The 27,245-nt window shown below is 40.9% G+C and overlaps 5 protein-coding genes and 1 long non-coding RNA gene across 15 annotated transcripts; 3 read left to right on the forward strand and 3 right to left on the reverse strand.

Annotated features, from left to right (window-relative positions):
• Positions 1–1,329: 1,329 nt before the first annotated feature.
• On the reverse strand, positions 1,330–2,142 carry LOC104817002 (ethylene-responsive transcription factor 13-like). The gene has a single exon (XM_010546057.1). The coding sequence runs from the start codon at positions 2,079–2,081 to the stop codon at positions 1,584–1,586; it is 498 nt and encodes a 165-aa protein (XP_010544359.1). The 5' UTR covers positions 2,082–2,142; the 3' UTR covers positions 1,330–1,583.
• An 843-nt stretch (positions 2,143–2,985) lies between these two features.
• LOC104817004 lies at positions 2,986–8,271 on the forward strand. 10 transcript variants are annotated; one of them, XR_772444.2, is made up of 10 exons: positions 2,987–4,230; positions 4,329–4,406; positions 4,537–4,613; positions 6,404–6,494; positions 6,891–7,045; positions 7,122–7,174; positions 7,304–7,355; positions 7,471–7,566; positions 7,705–8,051; positions 8,179–8,271. It is a non-coding gene; the product is annotated as an uncharacterized LOC104817004 (long non-coding RNA). The 10 variants fall into 10 exon arrangements; XR_772445.2 differs by having other exon boundaries at positions 7,148–7,174; XR_772442.2 differs by having other exon boundaries at positions 2,987–3,611; positions 3,724–4,230; positions 6,891–7,174.
• Positions 8,204–9,973, reverse strand: LOC104817003. The gene is made up of 5 exons (XM_010546059.2): positions 9,501–9,973; positions 9,246–9,415; positions 8,882–9,164; positions 8,621–8,787; positions 8,204–8,514 (listed from the first exon to the last, which is right to left on the reverse strand). The coding sequence occupies exons 1-5, from the start codon at positions 9,815–9,817 to the stop codon at positions 8,357–8,359; spliced, it is 1,095 nt and encodes a 364-aa protein (XP_010544361.1). The 5' UTR covers positions 9,818–9,973; the 3' UTR covers positions 8,204–8,356.
• Positions 9,974–10,655: 682 nt separating this feature from the next.
• LOC104817005 (pentatricopeptide repeat-containing protein At1g02060, chloroplastic) lies at positions 10,656–13,185 on the forward strand. The gene has a single exon (XM_010546060.1). The coding sequence runs from the start codon at positions 10,880–10,882 to the stop codon at positions 12,908–12,910; it is 2,031 nt and encodes a 676-aa protein (XP_010544362.1). The 5' UTR covers positions 10,656–10,879; the 3' UTR covers positions 12,911–13,185.
• A 286-nt stretch (positions 13,186–13,471) lies between these two features.
• LOC104817006 (zinc finger protein ZAT1) lies at positions 13,472–14,681 on the forward strand. Its single transcript, XM_010546061.1, has 2 exons — positions 13,472–13,561; positions 13,783–14,681. The coding sequence occupies exon 2, from the start codon at positions 13,783–13,785 to the stop codon at positions 14,620–14,622; it is 840 nt and encodes a 279-aa protein (XP_010544363.1). The 5' UTR covers positions 13,472–13,561; the 3' UTR covers positions 14,623–14,681.
• Positions 14,682–17,034: 2,353 nt separating this feature from the next.
• On the reverse strand, positions 17,035–18,789 carry LOC104817090. Its single transcript, XM_010546167.1, has 2 exons — positions 17,250–18,789; positions 17,035–17,162 (listed from the first exon to the last, which is right to left on the reverse strand). Exons 1-2 carry the CDS (start codon positions 18,787–18,789, stop codon positions 17,035–17,037), a joined length of 1,668 nt encoding a protein of 555 aa, XP_010544469.1.
• Between the last annotated feature and the right edge of the window lie 8,456 nt (positions 18,790–27,245).

A 27,245-nucleotide genomic window follows, 5' to 3' on the forward strand; every position in this document is an offset into this window, starting at 1 on the left:
CCTACACGTGGCCTTTGTTTTAATATTTCCATAGTTTCTTGATATCAATCGGACGGTCTACGATTGCTCCACCGTTTGAACGGCCACGATTCCTGACCATGCCATTGGGGCAATCATGGCAGGCCTAATAATTCCTGGCCCATTTATAAATGGACCAGGAAGTCGTCTCCAATTGATAACCGGAGGAGCTCTTCCAAGAAACAAGTGGATTTTCGAAATTATCGATTTCAAAGTGAAATAATGAAGTGTTTAAATACTAGAGCAGAGAGTGAAGTAACAACTAGGGGTCTTGCCATTTTTGTTATTTGTTATTAACTGAATAATTGAATTAAATCGAAACAAATCAAATAAGATATAATCGTAATTAAATCAAATCTAATAAAAAACCGAACATATAATTTTTTTAAACTCGAAAACTCTGAATCCAAATCGGAAAAATTATTTTTTTTAAATGAGCTTTTTACAAATAAAAAATTGAATCTCAACTAATATGAAATTAATATAAAAACTGAATGGTTATAGTTTTTCTATAACCGAAATAACTGAACTCAAATATAACCAAACCGAAATCTGAAATGATCATCCTTTCAACAACAATACAAAAGTTTAAAAAAAATCCATAACAACCAAACCAATCATACTAAACCAAACACGATGTCTAAACCAGAAAAATCAAATTAAACCAAAACCGAACCAAAACAAAATCTTTCCATATGACTCTAGGATGTATACCTCTTTTTTCCTTCTTCTCTTTTGTTTTTTAATCTTTAATTGCATATCAACTAATCACCATTCTCAAAAACATAGTCAAATACTGAGTTACCTTAAAAATAAGTAGTGATGAACACAGAAAGTAAATACAAACATTTTCTCTAGGAAGATGATTCAAATTTGGATAGTTTTTTTTTGATAAAAAATGTGATTGAATTACTCCCAAAAGAACCGTGTACAAAAATAGTTCGAATACATCAGTCAATATACCAAAAGTATAATAAGAATCCCATGCGCAAACGGACAAAAGGTTTTATCTGGAGCTAGCTAATTTGATACCAATGTTGAAGGATTTCATTCATGCCTGTAACCTCCGGACGGTGCAAGGAGAAAAGAATATTTCTCATGGATCTGTCGATCTTGAGCTGTAGTTGATGTACCGAATGCCAAATTTGGATAGTTCACCTTCTTAAATAGAGACGGTTAATATATATGTTTTGTTCGATTTCGAATTCTCAAACTTGAAAAATGGCATTTATATGATTTTTTTCTGGTTCTTAGATTAGTTTGTATTTCGGCTTAGAATCCAAATACAAAAAAAAAGGAGGTAGGTTTGTTTATTGGTTGATATATCGTGAGCATTTTAAAAGAGATGCCCTCCTACATGATTTAGCACTTATCGTGTAGCAGATAAAGGTCCGATCGCTAAAAACATCCGAACAAAGGACACAGAGAATGGGAGTGTCGGCACTCACATCGCATGCATCTTGTCCGAAGAGTGATCTGCCTCTCTACTTGCAAAGAAAAGAAAAAATCAAAAGATGGATTCTTTTTCGTTCATGCGACGGAGAGTATATTCCGCTGGGTGTAATTCAGACAATTCGGAATCCTAGCGAAGGCAGTCTCGCCGCTATGTTAATTATGCTTGTGTTGCTTCGCCGTTTCCCCGCCGGATCCGCATTTTCCGGCAAGCGTCGCCGCCTGTTGCTAACCCTCGCCGGTTCGACTCCGTCGGTTCCGATGAGGTGAGGGAAGTTGAGCTTGGCCTTCGCCCCTCGCATCTCGAATGCCGCCCTGTCGTAAGCCATGGCCGCGTCCTCGGCCGTCTCGTAGGTCCCGAGCCATATCCTCGCTCCGTTCTTCTTCGGGTCTCTTATCTCCGCCGCGTATTTCCCCCACGGCCTCCTCCTCACTCCTCTGTAGCTTCCCCCTCTCACCGGCGACGGCGGCTCCCTTTTCCGGTTGCCCTCCTCCTCCGTCGACGACCTGGGTTCCTCCGATTCATCTTCTTCCAGCAGATAACGCCGAATGGACTCCAGAACTTTTGACGAGCTCGAGCTCGAGCTCTCACATGCAAGCTCTCCCTCCATTTTTTTCTCTCTTCAGCCTGCTTAAAAAAATAAAAATAAAATGAATTGTATATGATTGCATGCATTTGTTATTGATCCTGTGAATTCTATTGGTTCCATGGGAAACCCTCTCGTTTATTGACCCCCCAAACAAAATCCCCGCGTTTTACACATTATTGGAAAACGAAACAGTGTGGTTGGGTGTTTAAATGATTCACGGATGGGAGATGTGTTTTCTTAATTACCCTTACGGTGCTTTGCTTTTTCTAATCACAATAAAGCCTCTTCTTTTTTTTTTCTTAAGACTCACTGTCTGCATTTGATCAGCTTTTAACTGCTCCAAAATGAATTTCTTCTCGTACCCGAACGCTACATGATCTATGGCTTTGCCAAGAAGATATAAACGGGAATACTTTTTATCTCTTCGGCAAAATCTTAACGATCCGATCCAATTTTATGGTGGTCGAATGAGTGATTGTAATTCTAGTTGGAGAGTGTGGTGCAGTGGAAGAGGGATTTGGGATCAATATAAGGAAGGACAAAGCTTGACTCTGAATCTAGATTTTGTAGTAGAGTTAGTGTCAATTGATATCAAAATCCAACTTTCTACACATCAGTGGATCTGTGATGAGTCGTTCTCCTGTGGAGATGCGGTCGACTCGATGACCATAGGACCGATCGGTAAGTCGCCAGTGATTCCATTTACCCCAATATCGTGGTGATCGCTGTTTAAAAGGAACAATATTTATAAGAATCCCACATCGATGAGAGACGAGTTTGAGACCAATATATATATAAAGAGAATCAAACCTTTACTCTTGATTTAAATTTTGTATGGGGTTAGGACCCAAACTATATCGTTTGGTTAGATGTCATCTCTCTCAATTGTACAATTTGCAATAATAACTGTCACCAAATTTGGGGAGTAACACTTTTGCTTGATACAGACATCTTTACAAAAAAAAATATATATAAATAGAGCTAAGAAATCCACAGCTCCGCACCTCAGTTCTTGCAGTTTCTGAACCTCGTCAAAGCCAAGTCCAGACACCAGCCAGCATTATTACCAGTTTCATACCTCAGAACTCGGTCACAAGAAACAACCCTTGAGGAGATATTATCAGCTCGGCATCGTTACATTAGTTAAAATTCCCCAGAAGAGAAAGCTTGATCCGTGATAACCAAGAAACCCATGGAAACGCAACACAGGAGAGGAAGATCTGTCTGAAACGTAAGAGCATCTAGCCGCATTTACCAGAGGAAGATCTTAAAGACATTTCTTCCATTGAATCACCATTGCCGCATCTTCCTCTTCATGATCTTCTGCTAAAAAGAAACGAAGACGATTCAGACATCTCTCATCTTCTTCTTCGGGGCTGAAATACCAGAGGAGAGAATCAACAGAGCTCCGGCCATTTGGTGCAGACGAGATGTTCGCACGACCAGAAACCGCAAGAAAAAACCTTTATGGTCCTGAAGACTCTGTCTTCCGCCGCCGCCGCAAGAGGCGGAGAAACCGGTGGCTGCGGCGGGCGATTGTTCTCGCAGCTGGTGAATTTACCTTCTTACCCCTCTCCGGACGTCTGGATTATTTTGTCATTTCAGACCCCTCGTATTGCATAATTCAATTTCAGTCTCACTCCCCATTCGGTTTTCTGTCCAGTCTCCCAGTCTCACGATGGTGCTTAATTCGACCACAATGTCCGACGCCGCGAAGCCGTCGCAAGAGGCGGAGGTAGGTGACAGAGCCGAAATGGCGGACGGTTCGTCGGCGGCGAACAACTTGGCCAGCTTGAAGTGGAACAAGTCCGCTCACCGTCTTCCCAGACGCCCCGCGAAATCTCCGGCCGCCGCCGAAACAGGCGGAGCATTGGCTGATAAGAAGGCCGGTAAGGCTGTTGCTGTTGATGTTGAGGAAGCAGACGGTGAGGAAGTGACGTCGACGATGTCGAATCTGAGGCCGATGAAGAGGGGGCGTCTCACTCGTTCGGAGAGGACTCGGACGAGGACGAGCGTTGACGCCAAAATTGCTGCGGAGACTAAGGAGAGGATGAGGTTCTCTCTCTCCCTCTCCAAGGAGGAGATCGAAGAGGATTTCTTGTTGATGACTGGCGCCAAACCTACCAGGAGGCCCACCAGAAGGAACAAGAAAATCCAAAAGGATGTCGACGTACGTATCCCTATTCCTTGTCTGATCCCGTTACCATTTTTCATCTTTCTTTGTGTTACTATTCCGTTTCTGATGTTTGTCCATCTCTCCTGATGCAGAATCTTTGTCCCGGTTCGTGGATGGAGGCCCCTCTTCCGGACATGTACAAGACAAGACTTCTGACAAAACCCAATAAGGTGAAATCCCTTTTATTTTCTCTCTTTTCTTGATCGATTTCCCTGGTGACTGGTTGAGCATTTTGTCCCATGATTGAGAAATCTTAGATGTTGGCCGATAATCTATAAAAGAATCCACTTTTACCTGCAGGATTAGGTCGAATGTGTATGGGAACGTCAGACATCGATTCTTTTTGAGATCCTCCCCTCCACAGCTGAAGGTTGAAGGTATAGCAATAAATTTGAGCTTTCATACTATGCTCTCAGAAACATTTACTTACCTGGTGAATGTCACTGGATGTTATAAACTTGTTAAAAATATTTGCCTCGCTGTGGTTGGACGTTGATGCTCACTAAGTATCCATTATATGTCTGAAGCTTAACTATTTACTACTTACAGCTTCAGCTTCTATGAGATAATGTTGCATTTCACGGATTCGATTTCCACGTGAGCGGTTTTTTGCATGGTTGTTTGCGTGGTTTATAAGTTATTGCTTGAGAGTTTACTGGTCGTTTAGTGAAAAATCTAAGGTGTCATGAGGCTTTTATATCCAGGATCCCGTGCTTTCGTGGTGAGGTTATAAGCAATATGATTATGGTTCAGGGTATATTGATGTACCTGTTTGAATTAAAGGTTTTAACCATAGAGGAGATGTCTTAATAGCTCACCAATACAGGGAAATGCTCTATGCTAATCAATATAGGAACACGATATTCGTTAGTGAACAACGTAATCTTGTCCAGGGGCTACCCGTTCCCATTAATGAGCGTGTGAACTGAGGATATATGAAAGTGAGGATTTGGATTAGTGATCTGAAATGGGAAAAAACAATTATTTCCGTTTGTTGTTCAAAAGCAATTTTATTTCGTTTGTCTGGTGCACATGAAAATGACATTTTGAATTGAATGATCTATGGCTGGTGGATGCAGCATCTGAATGAATGTAACATCATCTGGAAGTGTGCAACTTCCTTCTGATAATAGTGCAACAGAAAGCAAAAGAGTGTTGTAGTTGTTTATGTTCAGTCAATGAAATTGACATCCTTGGCGAGCTTTGATAACAGAACAACAAGTGCATTTGAAATCAGGGTTTTTAGTTTTGTAGATAAATTGAGCAACTTGTGCGCGAAACTGTGTGTGATTCTTAGGTGATGTTCTCTAGATAGAACATGGAATTCTTCAATTAGATCAATGTTGTGCCCTGTTTCTCATAGAGAATAAGTGGGTGAGCTACCATTGTATGGAAATCCTCAACCTTCCTTTTGTCGGTAGAGAACCGACTGGCTTACTGCCCTTTTTCAATGATGAAAGAATACATGATCAGAGTAGTTCAATTATGTATGCCATGGACAACAATACTGGCATTGAAATGTATTATGTGCTTCACAAGCATAATGGGCAATGATTGGTTAATATGCATATAAATCATCGTTTGTTTACAAGGATTACATACACTTGCTAGACAATGCTGCCTTGCCTTGTAAGGGGCAACTGTGAAATCGTTCTCATGACTGATTTATACCTTTTCTTCCTTGTACTTGATGACTCTAAAAGCCTTGACGAATTACAACATTAAGTTATACAATCATGATATGGCGTGAGCATATGTTCAAAAAATAGACAATTTTCTTAAAATCCTTTTCAGGCAAGTGTTTGTTGGGGACTTTCCCAAATACAGAACCTGATTTTTTACCTTTTTGAGGATTACAGGAGTTTATTTCATTGTCATTGTGGATGCACGCCATTTATTTCTGTTCTTGCACTGTTGAAAAAATGGAAAATTGCCTGGCAGGTGTCATATTTTCTACTTTCTAGTCGATCATTTTGTTCTTTTTGCACTTGTAGCTGTTTTTGGAGTTCAAAGCATTAATTTTCTTCTCAAATATGCTGGTTTTATTCACACTGTGGCCCCTTGATATGCTGATTGCATTTATATTTGTAACCCTTAATATGCTCATTCTATCCAACTGTGACTCTGAAGTTGCTGGTCGTACTAACTGCGGCTTTCTCTCATTCAGCCAACCCGGATGCTTCCTCACTGCCACACTGAGATCTGAGCTGTGTTGGAGCTCTGTTAACATGTCATGATGAATACCCATAGAATGCAAGGTAATCTATTTTGCTTAATTATCTCACTTGCTTTTATTTCCCCGCCATTCTAGCTGCTTAAATTCTTTGTTTCTTCTGTTCGTTCCTTTGTTTTCTGACCCAAAATAACAGCTAGAGATGAATTATTTTCAGCATTCTGGTTCTGTTGGGTTTTTGGAGGCGAGTTTAGAAATTTAGCATTATGTATTTTTCAATTTCTTAAAACTCTGAAGCCAATATACTTATGACGTCTAGCTAACCAATGATTTAGGGGCCTTTTTTTGGTTTCGCCCTTGAATTTATAAGAAGACAAATGCTCATCAAATTCCTAGTGAACTTTATTAGTCCTGTCCTGTGGTATGCAGAACCGGTTGATAATGGTCTGGAGTCTGAAGGGTTCAAATCAAATGTTTTCAGGTCAGAACGCAAATGGGACATGGTTAAGCCTTATCCAATTGGTCAATGAACAAAATCGGTCTGTGAATGGCTTTAGTACTTCATGGATTCATCTGCTTTCGTAATCACCAAGTTTTTGCCCTTGTTCGGCTGAGATATCTCTAGGTGATCAACAGGTCTGAGTTTATTACATGCACGAAGAAGAATATACTCATTTTGCAAAAGAAACACTCCTTGCGTTATATGTTTCAGGCCTGAAACTGATTTGCCCTTACCAGTTACTTCAACAGCTATGAGGGTCTTTGGTACTTGAAACTGTTACACACTACTCTTTCTTTGATAGTCAAAAGAAATTTGCATAAAAATAATTACTATAGAGCAAACTTGCATGCTTTGGTATTTTCCAGTTAATTAATCTAGAAATTCTTTTGCAGTGATGGAAGAAAAGTTTTTGCCTCTGCAGAAATGGTGGCCATGGATTCGGAAGTGAGCATTGGATGTAATATTATCATCATAAGTTGATCAGATTATAGTTGAGAATTTCTGTCATATGTCCGGGGAAAAAAAACATAACAGCAGTTTTTTATTTGACGTTATGCAGAACCATTTTCTATAACGGAGACTGGGTTCCAAGTCACTGGTTCTTGAGAAGAACTGGCTTTTCTTGGGTAGCAATGCTTACATTTGCTACATAAGGGTAGGATTTCATTCTGGTTAGCGTCTCTGTGTGTTTTAACTCATTTTTAATCAGTGGATAGACTCTGCTTGTGCTTCTCCCTTTACAGAGGATTTGCTTATTATGACTTTCTTGGTTCTTTTCCGATGTCAAACACAGAAGCACTAGAGTACGTGCATATGTTACGGATCAGCAGCAGCACCGACAGCTTTGCTTGAATCTGAAACAGAGCATATCTGGATTATTATGCCGATGAATCAACTTTGTCACCAAAAATATGCGGCACAAACGTGCATTTCCTGCCTCAGCACTCCATAAGTTACAAAAAAAAGGCAAGAAAAGAAATGAGCCAACATCTTCACTGGGAAGGGGTGTGGTACCTTGGACGCAAAATATGATTCGTTCCCTAAAAAAGGAATCGGGTTATCAAGATGTTTCTCTACACGGGTTTAGGTGGGCAAAATACGATTCCAGCGTCACTCAGGCAATGTAATCTCCACCAACAGGTATGTGTACTTCCATTGGTTTTTGTCAGCTTTGTCTTTAAACATGTCCTTGAGATCCACTGGATGTAATCAAATTTCTCTGTGAATAAAGCCGTCTCATTGAGGCTATTTTTTTTTGTATGTTTAGAGATGGAGCACTTGCGATGGGAATGGGAAATCAGGTACGCCCTATAGGGATTTATATTAGTTTATAGGGAGACAAGTTCTACATATAAGATGAAAAGTACAAAGCAAGAGTGCAAGCCAATCTAAAGTGACAACAACATTGGAAATCCAAAAGACAGTGGGTGAGATGAGACTGCAGTCTAAGGAGTGTACTGAGTCTTGGAGACGAGATCGAATTCAACTTCGAGATTCAATCTGTCACCGACGACATAACCTTTGGAAGGATCGTTGAGATCGGAGAGAGGCATGAACTTTTGGAAGCCGAGGGCAGGGACATTCTTAGAGAACCATTTCCCAACTGCAACAAATAACAACAGAACATATCAACAAAAGCAGATCCCAACAAACAAAAAAAGAAAACGCATTGGAAGGAAAGAGCGTTGATATATTTTTTTTCTGCTGACGTTGTTTCTGGGCGTTCTTGGAAGGGTCGGAGTTGAGAACTCGTATATTAGCTCTGGCGTAAACCTTCTCATTCACTCGGAAGCTCTGAGTATCATGCAACTCCACATACACGGACAAGGAGTTTCCCCATCCATCCCCATCCCCTCCTGGTGCCACCCGAAGTTTCCTGCACATATCCATCCACATTCATTTCGTCATTACTATCATTATCGTTATCATTATTTAGTTGTGAAAGATTTGTTTGCCATTAGATGGATGACCATTTGCTGCCGGCGACGAGGAAGTCACCGGAGTACAGGAACTTGGACTTGTCGAGGCGAGAGAAGGCTAAGATCCTCCACGTGAACTTCCTGTCTGCGGGCTTCTCGTACAAGGTGAGACGTTCCGAGTTCTGGTACGGTCTCAGCACGACCACCTCCACCCCGAATTGGCAACTGTCCCCGACAAGGTATCCGTTCTTGCCGTTGTTGAATGTCTCCAATGTTATCACTTGCCCTAACCCCCACTCTGTTTTCGCAGCGTCGAATCTCTGCACTTCCGTATCTAAATACATTCCCTTCCTCGTAATCAGATACTATGCCTCAGAAATTAGAATTTCGAAGGAGGAGAAGAAGAAGACCTCACCTTCCACGGTCAAGTACTTGTTCCGGGGCTTATTGTACACGAAGAACTTGATCTGGGTGTAGATCTCCCAGTTCTTGTCCAAGGAACCCGGATTGTACACTGACAAATACAGCGAGACATGGTTCGCTCCATTGTCTTTCGTGTTACCTGTCGGATACAGAACCAGTGTCCTGTTTTTTTTTATTTAATTTTAGCACAACAGATCACACACAAAAAATGCAGATCGGAACCATCATCGGAACGGTGGGTGCTTACCAGTCATATCCACCGGCTTGAAAGACATCGGATTCGTACTTTTCAGTCCGAGTAGCGACCAGTTTGGAGTATGAATCGACATTGAGGGCGTAAGTGGAAGGTGGGCGATCTCTGAGAGACCTGTTAACAGCTCCGAAGCTGGGAGAGTTGGAGTTGGAGAGGGAGAGGGAGAGGGAGAGGGAGACGCCATTGAAGGAGGGCTTGAGAAAGGAGAAGAAGGAGACAAGAAAGAGACAAGAGAAGAGGCTTATCATCAAGAAGCTTCTCCGATGGTAGTTGATCTTCCTCTTTTCGTCTTCCAACAACGACATCATCATCGTCACTGGTTTCTGTAACAAAGGGTTTGCCTGTCGTCTGCAGATATCAGCTTTCTCCTCCTCTGCAAGTCTGCAACTGTGTATTTATATTCTCCTTTTAATTCTTTCTTTAAAGTTGCTAGCACCAGTGGACGAATCCGAAATTTTAAAAAAAATCGGTGATGGTTCGATTAACAACGTGTTTGGTATAGGAATTAGTTATATGCAGAGAATAGAGAATATGCCCACGAGGAACACCTTTCCCACTACTATTATTATTATATAATAATAATAAGATGGGTTTTGTGAGATGTGAATTACCCATTAAGGCCTCGTTTTAATGGGCCTTTTTTGTTAAGAGGCCCATTTAAATTCCTCTCGGCCCATCCGTGTCTCTTTTTTGATGGGATCCATGTGATCGGCGAGATGACGTAGAATGTCCAGAATTTCTCAAATTAATCAATAGGCAAAATGATCAAAATTTCTTATTTATCCTCTTAAAAGGTGAGGGTATACTTAGTTCGTGGAGCATTCCGAGTATTATAATTTCTCTAAAACAAAAAAATCGAATCTAAATTGATCAGATCAAAATAATAAAAATCGAGTTCAAAAGAATACAAACCAACACAAATCGAATCGAATTTCAATATATAAATAGAATGATTATAGGTTTTTTTATAATAGAAATGACCAAAATATAAGCCACCAAATCCGAACCGGATTGAGAGAGGAGAATATTTGTAGGGAGAAAATCTATCATTATGGGCGTTTTTGTAAAAGTATCAACAAGGCCCACGGAGTATATATGGCCCATAATCTTAAGAACATATTTACCCCCAAAAGATATATATCCAAGATGCCTCCACTGGAATCGATGTGCTTTCTCCTGGCTTTTTACAGGTTGATGATTCAGTTCGCAAGTTTGCAGAGAAAGGGTTTGACCCCATCCGGAATCGGTGTTATTCTCTCGCCTCGGTGATGGTGTTTTGTTCTTTCCTGCATCTTCTCGCCTAGTGAACGCAGCGGTAACTTTGCTGAAACCAATCTGGACAAGCATACAGGTATTTTTCCACTTCAAGAGCCATGATTGAAGCATCGAAATCTCCTGCGAAAACCAAACTGGCACGTTCAGTGGCACGTCTCGTGAACTCTAATCCGTGGTCAGAGGAGCTCGAGTCTTCTCTCTCGTCTCTTTCTCCCTCCGAATCCTTCTCTAAGACCACCGTTCTCCAGACCCTTCGTCTCGTGAAGACCCCTGCCAAAGCCCTTAGATTCTTCGACTGGGTTTCGCAGAAGGGGTTCTCTCACAATGATCAGTCATTCTTCCTCATGCTAGAAGTTCTGGGTCGAGCTCGGAATCTCAATGTTGCTCGTAATTTCCTGTTCTCCATCAGGAAAAGGTCTAATGGATCCGTTAAGCTCCAGGACCGGTTCTTCAATAGCTTGATTAGGAGCTACGGAAATGCCGGACTGTTCCAAGCTTCAATCAAGTTGTTCGAGACAATGAAGGAAATGGGTGTTTCCCCTTCGGTCGTCACGTTCAATAGCTTGTTCTCGATTCTGCTCAAGCGGGGTAAGACTGGTATGGTCCATAACATGTTCGACGAAATGCTTCATACGTACGGGGTCACTCCAGATTCGTATACATATAATATATTGATTAGGGGGTTCTGTAAGGATTCTATGGTACATGAAGGGTTTAGACTTTTCAAAGAAATGGAGCAGAGTAAGTGCCATCCCAATGTTGTGACATACAACACAATCGTGGATGGCTTGTGTAGAGCCGGAAAGGTGAAAATTGCACATAATGTGGTGAAGGGTATGATGAAGAAGGGAACGGATTTACGCCCTAACATTGTAACCTACACCACTTTGGTGAGAGGGTATTGCATGAAGCATGAAATCGATGAGGCTTTGGCTGTTTTCCGTGAGATGCTGACTAGGGGGCTGAAACCGAATGATATTACTTACAACACTCTGATAAAGGGGTTGTGTGAGGCACAGAGATATGAAGAGATCAAAGAGATTTTGGATGTAGGGGGAAAATCTTCCGGTTTTGCTCCAGATGCGTGCACTTACAATATTTTGATCGCTGCCCACTGCGATGCGGGAAATCTGGATGCAGCAACGAAGGTCTTTGGAGAAATGGTGAATCTGAATGTGCAGCCTGATTCGGCCTCGTATAGTATCTTGATCCGAAATTTCTGCCAGAGGAAGGATTTTGAAAGAGCAGAGGCATTGTTGAACGAGTTACTGGAGAAGGAGATATTGTTAGGTAAGGATGGATGCAAACCTCTGTTCGCAGCCTATAACCCCGTGTTCACATATTTATGTGCTAATGGGAAAACAGAGAAAGCCGAGAAAGTGTTCAGGCAGCTAATGAAAAGAGGGACACAAGACTCACCTTCTTACAAGACTTTGATCATGGGTTTCTGCAGAGAAGGTAAATTCAAGGCTGCTTATGAGCTGTTGGTCCTAATGTTGAGACAGGATTTTGAGCCGGAATTTGAAATCTACGAGTTCTTGATTAATGGGCTTTTGAAGAAGGGCGAAGCTGCTATTGCCTACAAGACGCTACAAAAGATGCTTAGGAGCTCTCATCTTCCAGGAGCAATCGTGTTTCACTCCATACTTGCAGAGCTTGTGAAAGCGAAATGTCCGAACGAGTCTTTCGGCTTGTTAAAGCTGATGTTGGAAAAGGGAATAAGACAGAACATGGATCTGTCAACACATGCTGTCATCTCGCTCTTCAGCAGCGGACAAAAGGATAAAGGGTTTCAGATTGTCACATTGCTCTACGATAACGGGTATCTGGTTGATATGGAGAAATTACTCCACTCCCTCTGCGAGAGTAGAAACATGCTTGAGGCGCATAGACTGTTGCTGTTTTGTATGGAAAGAAGCCAAAGTGTTGATACAAGAACATGCGACACAGTCATAGAAGAACTATGCAGACGTAAGAGACCCTCGGAAGCGTTCGGTCTGTACTACGAGTTGGTGGAAAAGGGGAACCACCAACAGCTCAACTGCCATGATGTATTGAGAAATGCCTTGGAGGCTGCCGGAAAACGGGATGAACTTCATTTTGTGTTGAAGAGGATGGCCCTGAACTGAATTTACGACAATGTCGTATGGTCTGATATTCACGCCCTCGGTTTTAGACTGTCACTGTGATCGGCGGCACGTTCTCGGTCACATCATATCTGTCTCTGTGTGGAAATAGATCAAGACGGGAAGAAACGGCATGCATTCCGAATGTCTAAACTCGGAATGGAACCCCGTCATCGGCCACAAACAAAACCCTTGATTCAGAAATTTACTTCACTTTCGATCGGGTTACGTGTATATGTGTGTGGACTGTTTCGTTACAGTGTGGGACCAAAGAAAAATATCGTATCATTTAGATAAATTTAACAGCCGTTAAACAAACACAACTTGTATCAATGAATAAATATATGACAAGATCGCGCAAACATGTGAATTGAGAGGGCTATCCGTAAGCACGAATGCGTATAAATTGTCCAATTAAAAGACGGTGAATAAGATAACGCCCGACATAATTTCGTATGCCCCTTGCATTTTGGTTAGTTTGAACTTTGAACGTGAAAGTTAAAGTCAAAGTCAAAGCTTAGGTATACGTGTCACCATGTGATTGGATGGATGTTTTGTTCGAGGTTAGTACCTCGGCAGTTTCTTTTGGCCGTGCAAGCAAGCCACCGTTTTTGATAAAAAGGGCAAACTGGGCTTTGAAGATGAATTTACGAGGTAAGAAAACGGGCGTTGTTTGATCAACCGTCCTTCATGCATCCACCGTTTATTCATATATTTTCTTTTAGCCGTTTTTTTTCCTTCAAATGAAATTAAATTCCCTTTCTTGGATATAATTCGTATCCATTAGTTACAACCCCAAAGCCCTTTTACCTTCTTTTTTTTTTTCCTTTTTGACCTAAAACTTTTTTTTTTTTTTTTACCGGTGCCGTTCATAGATGGACAAACGTAAGCGCAAGTTGTGTTGGAAGAGGTTCGCCGATGGAAGAAGAACTTTGGGAGGTCACATGGTGAAGATTCCGATCCCACTGGTAAAACATCCCGAGTCAGCTTCGTCTCACTCGTCTTCTTCCTCGGACGATGAAGAAGACAAAACGATTTCGGCGGCTGATCCCGAGTTCTCTAGCTCCGTCAGTGAAGCCGAATCGTTCAAGAATCCGACCCGGAAAGGATCCAGATTGACCCGGAAACCGGGTTGCATCTCATCACGCCGACCACAGCTTAAACCGACCAAACAAGAAGAACAAGTATCGGTCAAAGACACGAAGAGAAGAACGAGTCAAATCACCGAGTCATGGACGGAGCAGGAGCCGGCGAGCTCGGTGTCTGATGAAGACGCTGCGACGACCGAAGAAGATGTGGCCTTTTGTCTCATGATGTTGTCTAGGGACAAGACACAAGTAGAAAACGATCAAGAACATGAATCTGAGAACAAGAAGAGGAAGAAGAGAGACAATAACAAGTGCGAGACTTGCGGCAGAATTTTCAAATCGTACCAGGCGTTAGGCGGACACGTGGCGAGTCATAAAAAGAAGAAGAAGAATAGGACAGCATCGGAACCGGTTCAAGAACAAGAACAAGAAACACAGACGAGGAAAAGGATCCATGAATGTGGGATCTGTAAGAGGGCCTTTGCATCTGGTCAAGCACTGGGAGGCCACATGAGATCTCACTCAATAAATTCTCTAAGAAGAGAGAGTTCGACGGATCTAATTAATCTGCCTGCTCCTCTCTCTCTCTCTCTCTCTCAAAACTTTAGTTCCCACACACTAAAATAAAATTTGATGATTGATTATTTTTTTTTTAGTAATCGGCTGTTTTGGATCGAGTAAACTAATCTCGGGTTATGAGCAAATTATGTCATTGGAATTACACTCTCCTTCCCGATTTGAGATTCGAACTAGGAACAGAACAGAGACTTTGCATCTCTTTCACCGGTTGAACTACCCAAATTAATTATTTGATTGATTACTTGTTTATTGCTAGTTCTATTATTTTACCTCACGAGGTGGGGCAAATGCTTTTAGTTTCCAAAATTAAAAAGAATATATATCTATGAAGGACTCAACATTTAACAAAAGGATATATAGGGCTAGACGTGGTTCCTCGACATCCGTGGGTTTTCGAATATCAAATCTTGAGGTATTCGAGATACGGTGTTACCCGATCGTGAACGGCCGAACAGGGTGTGATAAGACTACGAACCCGAACGATAGATTCGAGTTTAGATTTTTGCAAAACAACCGTGGAATTTTCATAGGTTTGGTATCCATATCTACCTTTAACCATGTGTCCCAAAGTGGGTAGAACAAGTGGTAAAGTAGAGCATGAGTTCGAAACTTGGACAATTCACCAATATAAAAAAAAACTTTAATTATGTGTATTTACACAGCCATCGGATACCCGATCTTGTAGAACCAAAATTGAGATAATGTGCTCTAAAAATTCGAAAACGAAACTAAGATTGTCTATTGGAAAAATTCGATATATAACCGAACCGCGTCCACCTTTAATTGTGGTGTATACATATATATGTGTGCGCTCGCTCTTACAGTTACATGACTATCTATATGGTCACGATGGCAAATAAAGAGTTGGTCGGCTGAATCTCGTGATGCAGGTGTTTTTATTCAAAGTTAGACATTTTTCAACATAGCGGTTACAGTCTTAATGGACTTCGTACTATACCATGTTTAAATTGATCGATTCCAGAGTGCACTCACGTCTATTCATCAGCTTGTCTCGTGCCAATTAATGGCTATAAAATGAGTTGACTTTTTTTTAAAAAAATTCCTTACAAACGCCACTTTATTCTCTTCTCTTGTCCGACCACGTAATATTATATATATATATATATATATATATATATATATATATGGAATTCGATGCTTTTAATAAAGGAGAATAAAGGGCTAAAGGCAAGGAGACATTTTGAAAGAGAGAAACCGACAAAACACAAGCATCGTCCCATTTCCAGGGTTCGATGTCTTCACACACTTCGCCACTTTGGATTAGTTGTGGCCATTTCAATATTTGGTTCGGTATTTATTCCGTTTGATACTTTCGGTTCAACAGAAAAAAAAATATATGTACCAATTGCCAATTGGTTATCGGTTCGGTTCGATTTTGATTTTTATTAAAAAAATAATTTTTTTTAAAAAAAATTGATTATTCGATTTTATTTTTTAAATTCGGTTTAGTTCTACTAAATCGTTTTTCTAAAACAAATATCGTTCGAGAATTTTAGACTATTTGATTTAGAAACGATGCCGAATTTTTCGGGTACAGTTCTGAACAACCGAAACTCCCGCACCTACTTCGGATGACGGGGTTTGTGCAGAAGTTTCGACAATGAACATGAAAATAAATAAATATATATATATATATATATATATATATATATATATATGTGAAAAAACTACTTCACACGATACAATCAATCAGAAAAACCCAAACTGATTTTATTTCTTTGATACGAGTCAAATACACTTCAGTACTTTCCAAGTAGTACTCAACCCTCACCAGTTTCACTCTCCCTGAATGAAACTTCCAGTATCACAAGAAATTCTACCAGCCCAAGATACACTGTGCACAGCGCACACCACGTGTCACCCTGGAACTCTTCCAGGCACAGTGAACAGGTCGCCTGTTATTTCAAGGCTCCCCCTCAAGTAGATCTCACATTCTCTCAGTTAACACTCACCAGTGTTTCCCGTAAAAAAGCTCTCTAATATCTCTCTCACAAAGACACTTTTCTCTGAATAATCTCGACAAAGAAGACAGATGCCTCGCCCCTCTCATATATTCGCATTTCTTATTTGATTCATCGAATATCCTCTCCATAAGCAATCTTCCATTTCTTCTTGAATGCAGCTGCCTTCTTTCCTCTTTCTGTTTCTTTCCTTAAGTGCTTTCCATACTCAGCTCCACATTTCTATTTCCTGATTTGAGCTTCTAGATGCTGAATATGCTCTTTTGTTGCTTTAACATTCTCCCCCTTTTTGACTTTCTGCTTAGACACACTTAAACGCATACTGACAGAGAATATAATTCATAGCAAACTGAATATGTCAACCAGTTCAACACATAAGCAAAAACATGTAATGAGGCATGTAAACAACATTCGAAAGGTGTCAGAAAAAAAAAACAGCAATTAGCACAGATCCACTTCAAGACACATGAAGTAGCATTCACTCAGATAGATCTTCAGGTGTTTCAGCATCCTCGTCATCACCAGATTCACTCATCAAGTCTTCAACCATTTTCTCCTTTCCTTTGCCTGTAGCACTTGATGAGGGTGCGGCTTCACTTTCTCCCCCTGTGTGGATAAGCATAAATTCAACAATATTAGCACAAACAGAAACACAAAATCATACCTCGAGGATGAATGCAGGTTATGCATTACTCTGAAACTCTGTCCAAAGAGCATGTTGGCGAGCACGGATCTGAGTCACTGCTTTGGTAACCTTCCTCTGTAATTTCTCAACTTGAATGAGTTGCTTGTCATGTTTCAGAAGGAGAGTGAAGGTCTTGCTGCATAGTTGTGCCCGACTCATCTTTGCTTGTTGCACTCTGGATTCAATGACCAATGGCCGCTGGATGACTTCAGTAATCTCAGAATCAGCTAGAATTTCTGGACTCTGTCTCACAATGATGTTTTGAATGAGACATGGATGAGGTAGCAGATAGCGCACTCTCATATCAGCAGCTCTTGAGAGAATGTGACTGTAGATAATTCTTCCCAGATTCACCTCCTCGTTCCTCAACAATTTGAATATAAGGAGAGCTAGTTCATCCTGAAGAACATCAGTTCGTCGAGTAGGTAGCCAGTTAGTTTTTCCAATCAGATGCATTACCCGACTTTCAAACTTGAGACGAGCAATAGGAAGCTTCCCGCTTCTTTCAGCGACATACTCTCCAGTGAGAGCTACTTCCATATCCTCAAGTGTAGTTCCCTCTGGAAAATCTTCCAATCCCTGTGTTGCGGTATCAGGTGTGCCCAACAATTTGTTGATGATCGTGGGAGAGAATTCAATGAACCTTCCACGCACAAAAGCCTTGTAATGCATGAAGTCACCAGGAATATCAGTGCTAGGTGTTAGATTGGCATAAAATTCTCTCACCAACCCTTTACTGAATGAACATGCATAAGTCAATGTTCCAGTGAGCTGTCGTTCTGCAAACAGATCCCAGACATGATTCTTCCTAAAATCCATTACATTCACATTCCTTTCAGCAAGTACCTCAACTCCCTTGAATTTCTCAAATCTCTTCTTTGTCTCAGCCGATAGAAATTTCTCTGAGAGAGGTTTAAGAGCAGAGTCACCTGATTTGCTGAACTGAGCAGTCGATTCAGAACACCCTCCTTTCTTTCTCTTGATCACCCTTGGGTTTTGGGTTCTACCGGGGACTCCCGAGGGCTCCTTGTCATGAGTTGAAGTAGCCTTGCGCTTCCTGATCAATCTCCCCTTTGCCTTTTGCTGCAATACAATTAAGGGACTGTCTGAATTATCAGAACTGACAGGAACTGGTACCTCTGTTGCACGAGACTGAGTCTCGGTGACCATTTCCTCCTCTGTTCCCGACAGATTATCGTCTAAGGCTTCCGTGAGTGTACGCTCATCACTTGCTGCCTCCGTGGCCTTAACCTCATCCCCTGTTGTTGTATTTACAGGATCGGCACCCCCATCTCCATATCTGTCCGAGTGATCGCGAGAGTCTGAGTGATTATCCCGATTAGCGTGCAAGTCGGAACCTGTCGCGTCTTCTAGTTGAATCTCAGCCGCAGATTTTTTCACTTGCCCTTGCTCGATTGTCAGATCGTTCTCAGACCCATCCTTGGCTGGTTCAGAGGTCTTCGCCTGAGCATTGTCAGCTGCTGCATGTACCGATTTCAGGAATGAATACTTGTCGGTTCGTTTCTCCGAATTTTCACCTATGTCCATGATTACTGGTTCTTCAACAATCGCAGGCAAACTAGGGTTACCTGATTCTCGAGTTTGGCGAGCCGCGTTGCGTGTCGAGCGTCGTTCACCTTGTCGGATTATCTTTCCACTTCTCTTGGTCGTCATTTGAAGAGTTTTTTCCTGTGAGAACTGGCTGTGCAAAGAACCGCTAGAGAGAGAAACTTGAATGTGTGTGAGTTAATTGTGCGAAAAATTAGGGCATGTTCATAAACCGCTGCAATGAGTAAATGAGTGAGCGGGGATTCAAAATTTTTAAAAAAAAACTGATCAATTTTTCAATTCCCGCTTAAGCACAATTAGTATATTCATATTACCATTCCATCCAGATAATCACAGGTCTGATAGTAAGCAAAAAAAAAATAAAATAATTATAGAGAATTTGAACACCGAAGGATTAGGTCAGATATACCTGTCAATAGGATACTCACATCTCCAAGATGAATCTGACGATCAGTTGCATTTCACACATTCTCAGATACTTCTCAAGCCTTACACAGATCTAAGCTAATTTGCAAAGCATCATGATTCTGAACTTCTAGGACGTTGTGTAGATAGATCATTCTCACCATTAAGGTCCAGACTATCTCTATTTGAGATATACTCATGTGAAGGTCATTTAACCCACAGCGGAGTATTCAGAAACTCGTGCTATTATTCAGACGAAGATCCTCACCATTCTCTTTTTTTTTTTTTAATTTTCTTATGCCCTTAAACCATCGTATAGAATGATATCTCCCAACTTAGACCCGAGCACCTCACGAGTTTACTCGTATCATGATTACTTGGAGTATTATCTCTTTTCAGCTTATCATGACAGAGGAGCAACAAAATCAGTTAGTTAAATCTGTATTCTGCGAAATATACCTGAGAAATAGTGAATTGCTTCTGACTGTCGTGTCCATCTCCTTGACGTTCACATCCATTGACCTGTACCCTTTCCTGCACACTTCCTTAGGAACTTGAAAATCAGAAAAAAATCAGAGTTCCCCTACACCGAGGGATTTTTGCAAACCAATAAACCTGTTCATATCTAAAGGTTTAGTAAATATGTCAGCCAATTGTTTTTCAGTAGAAATGTACTCAGTGATCAAGTTTTTCTTTTCAACTTGTTCCCGCAAAAAATGATGACGAATTTCAATGTGCTTAGTTCGCGAGTGTTGAACAGGATTCTTTGAGATATTAATGGCACTTGTATTATCACAATAAGCAGTAAAGGAAGATAAGGTGATACCGTAATCGGAGAGCGTTTGACGCATCCACATGAGTTGAGTGCAACAGCTTCCCAAGGCTATGTATTCTGCTTCAGCTGTGGACAAGGATGTAGAGTTCTGTTTCTTGCTATGCCAAGCCACCATGTTATTTCCGAGAAAAAAACATCCTCCAAAAGTACTTCGTCGATCATCAGCATGACCTCTCCAGTCGACATCACAGAAACCCACCAGTTCACAGCTTGTATCTTTTGTGTAGTGTAGACCGTACTCTATAGTTCCCTTCACATATTTGATGATGCGCTTGACGGCCTGTAAGTGTGATTTCTTCGGTTTAGCCTGATATCTTGCACATATTCCAACACTCAGACACAGATCATGTCTACTTGCAGTCAGATAAAGTAGACTTCCAATCATCCCTCTATACAGTTTGGAATCAACATCTTCTCCATCTTCATCTCGAGTCAGCTTCGTCGAAGTGGACATTGGTGTTTTTGCTGACTTACTCTCGTCTAATTCGAATCTTTTAACTAAGCTTCGAGCGTATTTACTCTGAGAGATGAACATTCCATCGTCTGTTTGCTTTACTTGAAGTTCGAGAAAGAAGGTTAATTCTCCAAACATACTCATCTCAAATTCGTCAGTCATCAGCTTCACAAATCCATCTACTTTCTCCTGAGAGACTGAACCAAACACAATGTCATCAACATATACTTGAACTACCAACAGCTTCCCATCTTCGTTGTGGATAAACAAAGTCTTGTCCACTCCCCCTCTTTTGTAGCTGTGGTCGATTAAGAACGAGGTTAACCTTTTATACCACGTCCGAGGTGTTTGTTTTAGTCCATACAGTGCTTTTTTCAGACGAAAAACATGATCAGGATGATGAGGATCTTCAAAGCCAATGGGCTGCTCCACATATACTTCCTCTTGCAGGATCCCATTAAGAAAAGCACTTTTGACATCCATTTGGTAAAGCTTGAAATTGAGACTGCAAGCAACACCCAGCAGCAAGCGGATGGATTCTAGACGAGCCACGGGTGCAAAAGTCTCATCAAAATCTACCCCTTCCACCTGCGTATATCCCTGAGCCACCAACCGAGCTTTGTTACGAACTATTTTCCCAAGCTCATTTGACTTGTTCTTGAACACCCATTTTGTCCCGATGACGTTAGCAGACTCCATCACTGTCTTAGTACGCAGATTAAATACTCTGTAAGCAGCAGAGTTTTGAGCATATCCGAGAAATAATCCCTCATCACTTCTTGCATCCATTTTACCCAAGTATTCTCTGTCATTCAAGATATAGCATTTGCATCCAAATATGTGAACATACTTGAGAGGTGGACTTCTCCCTTTTCAAATTTCATATGGGGTTTTCGCCATTCCAGATCGAAGATAAATCCGATTAATCAAGTAACACGCCGTGCTCATGGCCTCTGCCCAGAACCAAGTAGCAACATCCTTAGCCAACAACATAGATCGCGCCATCTCCTGTAGTGTTCTGTTCTTCCTCTCTACCACACCGTTCTGTTGTGGTGTTTTAGGAGCTGAAAATTCATGATAAATCCCATGAGTATCACAGAATCGTTGGAACATGTCATTCTCGAACTCCCTGCCGTGTATAAAGAGATATGAAGAAGATTTAAGAAGATTACGTAATATTTAGATTTGGTTTTATTTTTATATTTTAGATATTTATATTTATTAAATAAGATATTTTATGATTTTGTTTTCTACTATAAATATTGTAATATTATATGTTGAATAATGAGAAATCCAATGATTCTCCATCTCTTTCTCTATTATGGTATTAGAGTTTCGGTTTTTGTTCTAAATATTTTTTTTTATATCAACGATGTTCGTTGAATCCGAAAACGATGATGAAGATGACGATGATATACTAACTTCAATAGTATCATCACCTTGAGTATCGTCTTCCATTCATTTTTTTTTTCTATTTTTTTTTTGACGCGGGGGTTTTCGACGACGGTGTTTATCACTGTCAACCCTAGCCGATGTGCTACTCTTTTTTTTTTCTGCCGACCTCATTGTCGTGCAACACAACTCGCGCATATGCGCCGCACATCCGTGCCACATCAGCCTTTGAATCCGACTTTTAACCTCTTCGATTGGAATACTCCGATCGTCGATCCGCACATTTGCGCCATCTTCTTTTTTTCGGCTATAGCCGCGTGCATTTGCACCATTTATTTTCTTTTTCCGGCATAGCCGCTAAACCATCGCGCCTTTTACGCTGCCGACATTGCTGTCGCACAACCCCACAATACCGTGCATGTGCACCACGCTTCTGCTTCACCGGACTTTTTCAGATCCGCCAACAATCCACCGATTCCTAGGTTCGATTGTCAAATCCCGTTATTTTCTGGAGAATTCAACCTCAGCTATAAATATTGTAATGTTACATGTTGAATAATGAGAAATCCAATGATTCTCCATCTCTTTCTCTATTATGGTATCAGAGTTTCGGTTTCTGTTCTAAATATTTTTTTTTTATAACAACGATGTTCGTTGAATCCGAAAACGACGATGAAGATGACGATGATATACTAACTCCAATAGTATCATCAATTTGAGTATCGTCTTCCATTCATTTTTTTTCTATTTTTTTTTCCTGACGACGGTGTTTATCACTGTCAACCCTAGCCGATGTGCTACTCTTTTTTTTTATGCCGACCTCATTGTCGTGCAATCCAACTCGCGCATATGCGCCGCACATCCGTGCCACATCAGCCTTTGAATTCGGCTTTTAGCCTCGTCGATTGGAATACTCCGATCGTCGATCCGCACATTTGCGCCATCTTCTTTTTTTTTCTTTTTTCTTTTTTTGGCTTTAGCCGTGTGCATTTGCACAATTTATTTTCTATTTCCAGCATAACCGCTAAACCATCGCGCCTTTTGCACTGCCGACATTGCTGTCGCACTACACCACAATACCGTGCATGTGCACCACGCTTCTGCTTCACCGGACTTTTTCAGATCCGCAAACAATCCACCGGTTCCTAGGTTCGATTGTCAAATCCCGTTATTTTCTGGAGAATTCAACCTCAAACAGTTGTTTCTCATCTCTTTGAGTTTGAGGGGGCGTATAAAGAGATATGAAGAAGATTTAAGAAGATTACGTAATATTTAGATTTGGTTTTATTTTTATATTTTAGATATTTATATTTATTAAATAAGATATTTTATGATTTTGTTTTCTACTATAAATATTGTAATATTATATGTTGAATAATGAGAAATCCAATTATTCTCCATCTCTTTCTCTATTACGTAAAATCAAATCTAAATATTACAAAATCTTCTCAAATCTTCTTCATATCTCTTTACACCGTGATCACTTCGAATGCGTTGTACCATGCCTTTCTCATTCTTCAATTGAAGAACTAGATGCTGTAAAGCTATACAGGCTTCTGATTTTTCTCGCAAAAAACGAACCCAAGTGAATCTGGAGTAATCATCAACATAAACCAGAACGTACCTCTTTCCACCATAGCTTTCAGTTTGCATTGGTCCCATCAAGTCCATATGAACAAGTTCCAGTATATGTGATGTATGTATCTCCTCTGTTTTCTTGTGTCTAATACGAACTTATTTGCCAAGCTGACAAGCTTTACAGACAAACTTGTCACTGTGAGACAGTTCTGAAAGATTTCGAACAACACCTGATTTAGATAGCTTGACCAATGTTCGCAGATTAATATGTCCTAGCCGTTGATGCCACAAGTCCAGCTCATCTTTCTTCGTTATGAGACACTTCTGAGCAGAGATCTTATCTGAGTTGACCCAAGTATAGCAGTTGTTAGAATTCCGTTTTCCTGTCAACACACACTTGTTTGTCTCATCAGTTACAAAGCAGGCGTTCTTGGTAAACTTAACTCGCATCCCACTATCACAAAGCTGACTGATGCTAATAAGATTGGCTTTCAGACCCTGCACTATTTTAACATCAGTCAATCTTGGCAGTCCATCACAGTTTAATGTTCCTTTTTCCAGAATTCGACCTTGCTTGCCGTCTCCAAAGGTAACACTTCCACCTTTTTGAGTCTCCATAAAATCACTCAATATATCTTGATTCTCTGTCATGTGTCTAGAATAGCCACTATCAAGATACCAGACACCTGTGTTGTCACAGCTCTCAGTAGTATAAGCCACATTACATTTAAGGTCAGACTTCCGAATCCATCTGAGATTCCAACCTGGAGGATTGTAAGATGACCGTGTGTACCTTGAATCATTTCTGTTCTGTTCCAAATAGAAACAGTTCCTCCTGATGTGTCCCACCTTGCCACAGTGATAACAAGTTCGACTTTCCCTTGGATTGTAGGCTGGGTTCCTTACAAATCGTTGTGGTTGCAGACTTCTAAACTTTGGCACGAACACCTCTTGAGTCAGGTTTCCTCCAGATACGAATTTGGAACTGGATTCCATCTTTCCTCGATACCCAAGTCCGGAGTGATCACCTGAGTTCCGCCCTATACCAAGCAGATGATCTAGTTTCCCAGTGCCATTACCAAGAAGATGAAGATTCTTCTTGGTTTCTTCCAATTTACACTTCATAATAGATGTCTCCTCCTCTTTCTGAGTCAACTCTTGTTTGTGTCTTTGTGAGTTGTACTTGCACTTGCCTGAGTTCTTTCTCAAGTTGTTGTTTTTCACTGATGAGTTGTTTATTCATATGCACCAGCTTGGTCATTTCTGTAAAGAGTTCTTCCTCAGTGATTTCCTCTCCATCACTATCCACTTCTGGATCTTCTTCTTCAATGACTCCTAAAAAAGCCACAAAGTTTGACAGATCATCTCCTTCACCATCACTTTCATAGTCTGTGGTCTCCTCCTCATGCGTAATCAGAGACTTTCCCTTGCTCTTGAGACATTCCATCTTTGTATGACCGAATCCTTTACACTCAAAGCATTGCGTTTCTTTGAGATTCTTCAGTACACTCTCTCTTTTAGTGATACTTGGACATTCCGCCTTCCAATGTCCTGAGCCTTTACACTCCAGACATTTCCCAGCATCTCGGTCATTTTGTTGACTGAATTTCTTCTTCCCCTTGAAAAATTTATTAAATTTTCTGACAACAAGAGACATCTCTTCATGCAGTTCCTCTTCAGACAGCTTCTTGTTTTTCACATTTTTTCTGACTTCCTGATTTTCCACCTTAGTTTCCGGAACATGTAAAGCCACTCCTTTTCTTGAATGGGTAGAGCTCCCTCCGTTCATAAGCTGAAGTCTCAGTTCATGAGCAACAAACGTCCCCACAGCTTCCTTGAAAGTGACTGTATCTAAATTATTAACTCCTTCAAACACCAGGATCTGTGAATGAAACTTAGTTGGTAGACAGTTCAGAAGTTTCTTCACCAGCTTGTCATCATTGATCCTCCTACCAAGTACACTTGCCTCATTAGACAATGCACTCAGTTTGCCACAAAACTCCTTAACACCTTCATCATCCCCCATCCTTAGACGTTCAAACTGCAGATCAATCATGTCAAGTCTGTTTCTTTTTACCTTAGAAGTTCCTTCATGAATGAGTTCCAAGGTATCCCAAGCTTCCTTGGCAGTTTCACATCCTTGAATCTGCTCAAACTCCTCATGACACACACTGCTGAATATTATCGATAGTGTCTTCTGATTCATAGCAGAATCTTTCTTCTCTTGAGGTGTCCATTGACTTTTTGGTTTTGCTTTTATGACTCCATCGACGACATCAGTTGGTCGAGTCCATCCATCAGTAACAGCACTCCATGTGTCTTCATCTAGTCCACGGATGTACGAGCTTATTTTAACTTTCCAGTGTCCATAGTTGGTTGAGTCAAGCATAGTCGTCTTTCCGAGTGATTGTAGATCTTTGAATCCTTCCATTTTGTGTAACTGAATCGCACACCGATATGAGAGGAACACTTTCCTACGATCGGTGACCTGCTCTGATACCAATTGAAAAACCCAAACTGATTCTATTTCTTTGATACGAGTCAAATACACTTCAGTACTTTCCAAGTAGTACTCAACCCTCACCAGTTTCACTCCCCCTGAATGAAACTTTCAGTATCACAAGAAATTCTACCAGCCCAAGACACACTGTGCACAGCGCACACCACGTGTCACCCTGGAACTCTTCCAGGCACAGTGAGCAGGTCGCCTGTTATTTCAAGGCTCCCCCTCAAGTAGATCTCACCTTCTCTCAGTTAACACTCACCAGTGTTTCCCGTAAAAAAGCTCTCTAATATCTCTCTCACAAAGACACTTTTTTCTGAATAATCTCGACAAAGAAGACAGATGTCTCGCTCCTCTCATATATTCGCCTTTCTTCTTTGATTCATCGAATATCCTCTCCATAAGCAATCTTCCATTTCTTCTTGAATGCAGTTGTCTTCTTTCCTCTTTCTGTTTCTTTCCTTAAGTGCTTTCCATACTCAGCTCCACATTTCTATTTCCTGATTTGAGCTTCTAGATGCTGAATATGCTCTTTCCTTACTTTAACAATATGTATGTATATATGATTATGCAAAATCATACATCAAAATATGCTGTCATGCTAGCTTTTCGCTTCAAATTTTTTCCTGTTTCTTATTTTATTTATTCGGTTCTGGGAAAGCTCAATAATAACTCTCCGATTATCTGCCATATATATCACGGGAAGATACTGTTTAATATATTTTGATGAGCCATGCAAACCTATACACATGTACTCGTGCTGTTCTTCTAACAACGCGAATATATGATCTCGACGACCCACATTTGTCAATCGCCCATTAACGACCTGTTTGTACGCACGTGTATAATGAATGACGTATGAGGAAAAATGGGAAACACTGATCTTCAACATCTGATTTTTTTAAAAAAGGGAGGCCTTTGGAAAGGGATCTTGCCGGGCATGAGGGTAGCCCTTTTCTTCAGCTCCGCCGTGACCTTCGCCGGCGACACGCACCTTGCCGCAGTCTTTGGGTCAAATTTTCACGTGCGTCTCTCTCTGGTCAACCCCTTTATGCTTATCAAGTATACCACCTCATGCCTCGAGAGCCGAGACATAAAATTTAATGATATTTTTAAAATTATTTTTATGTAACGAAATAATATTAACATTATACTAAATCCAGCGAGTAAATAACAGCATATAATATAGTATGCATCATCACATTATTACGAGCTGGAAAATGATCGCTTGGTCAACTTGTTACGTCTAGAAAGACGCTGTCATCACG

This window comes from Tarenaya hassleriana, unplaced genomic scaffold, assembly GCF_000463585.1.
Source record: "Tarenaya hassleriana unplaced genomic scaffold, ASM46358v1 Cleome26, whole genome shotgun sequence".
NCBI classification, from domain to species: domain Eukaryota; kingdom Viridiplantae; phylum Streptophyta; class Magnoliopsida; order Brassicales; family Cleomaceae; genus Tarenaya; species Tarenaya hassleriana.

Bases quoted from the DNA above. Each gene is read 5' to 3' on its own strand.
- LOC104817002 (XM_010546057.1), bottom strand. From the start codon at position 2,081: ATGGAGGGAGAGCTTGCATGTGAGAGCTCGAGCTCGAGCTCGTCAAAA.
- LOC104817003 (XM_010546059.2), bottom strand. From the start codon at position 9,817: ATGATGATGTCGTTGTTGGAAGACGAAAAGAGGAAGATCAACTACCAT. The intron at 9,165-9,245 runs GTGAGGTCTTCT...GAATGTATTTAG, and splicing joins CAAGTACTTGACCGTGGAAG to ATACGGAAGTGCAGAGATTC. The intron at 8,515-8,620 runs GTCAGCAGAAAA...TATTTGTTGCAG, and splicing joins CAAGAACGCCCAGAAACAAC to TTGGGAAATGGTTCTCTAAG.
- LOC104817005 (XM_010546060.1), top strand. From the start codon at position 10,880: ATGATTGAAGCATCGAAATCTCCTGCGAAAACCAAACTGGCACGTTCA.
- LOC104817006 (XM_010546061.1), top strand. From the start codon at position 13,783: ATGGACAAACGTAAGCGCAAGTTGTGTTGGAAGAGGTTCGCCGATGGA.
- LOC104817090 (XM_010546167.1), bottom strand. From the start codon at position 18,789: ATGGACATAGGTGAAAATTCGGAGAAACGAACCGACAAGTATTCATTC. The intron at 17,163-17,249 runs GTAATGCATAAC...TTATCCACACAG, and splicing joins TCTTTGGACAGAGTTTCAGA to GGGGAGAAAGTGAAGCCGCA.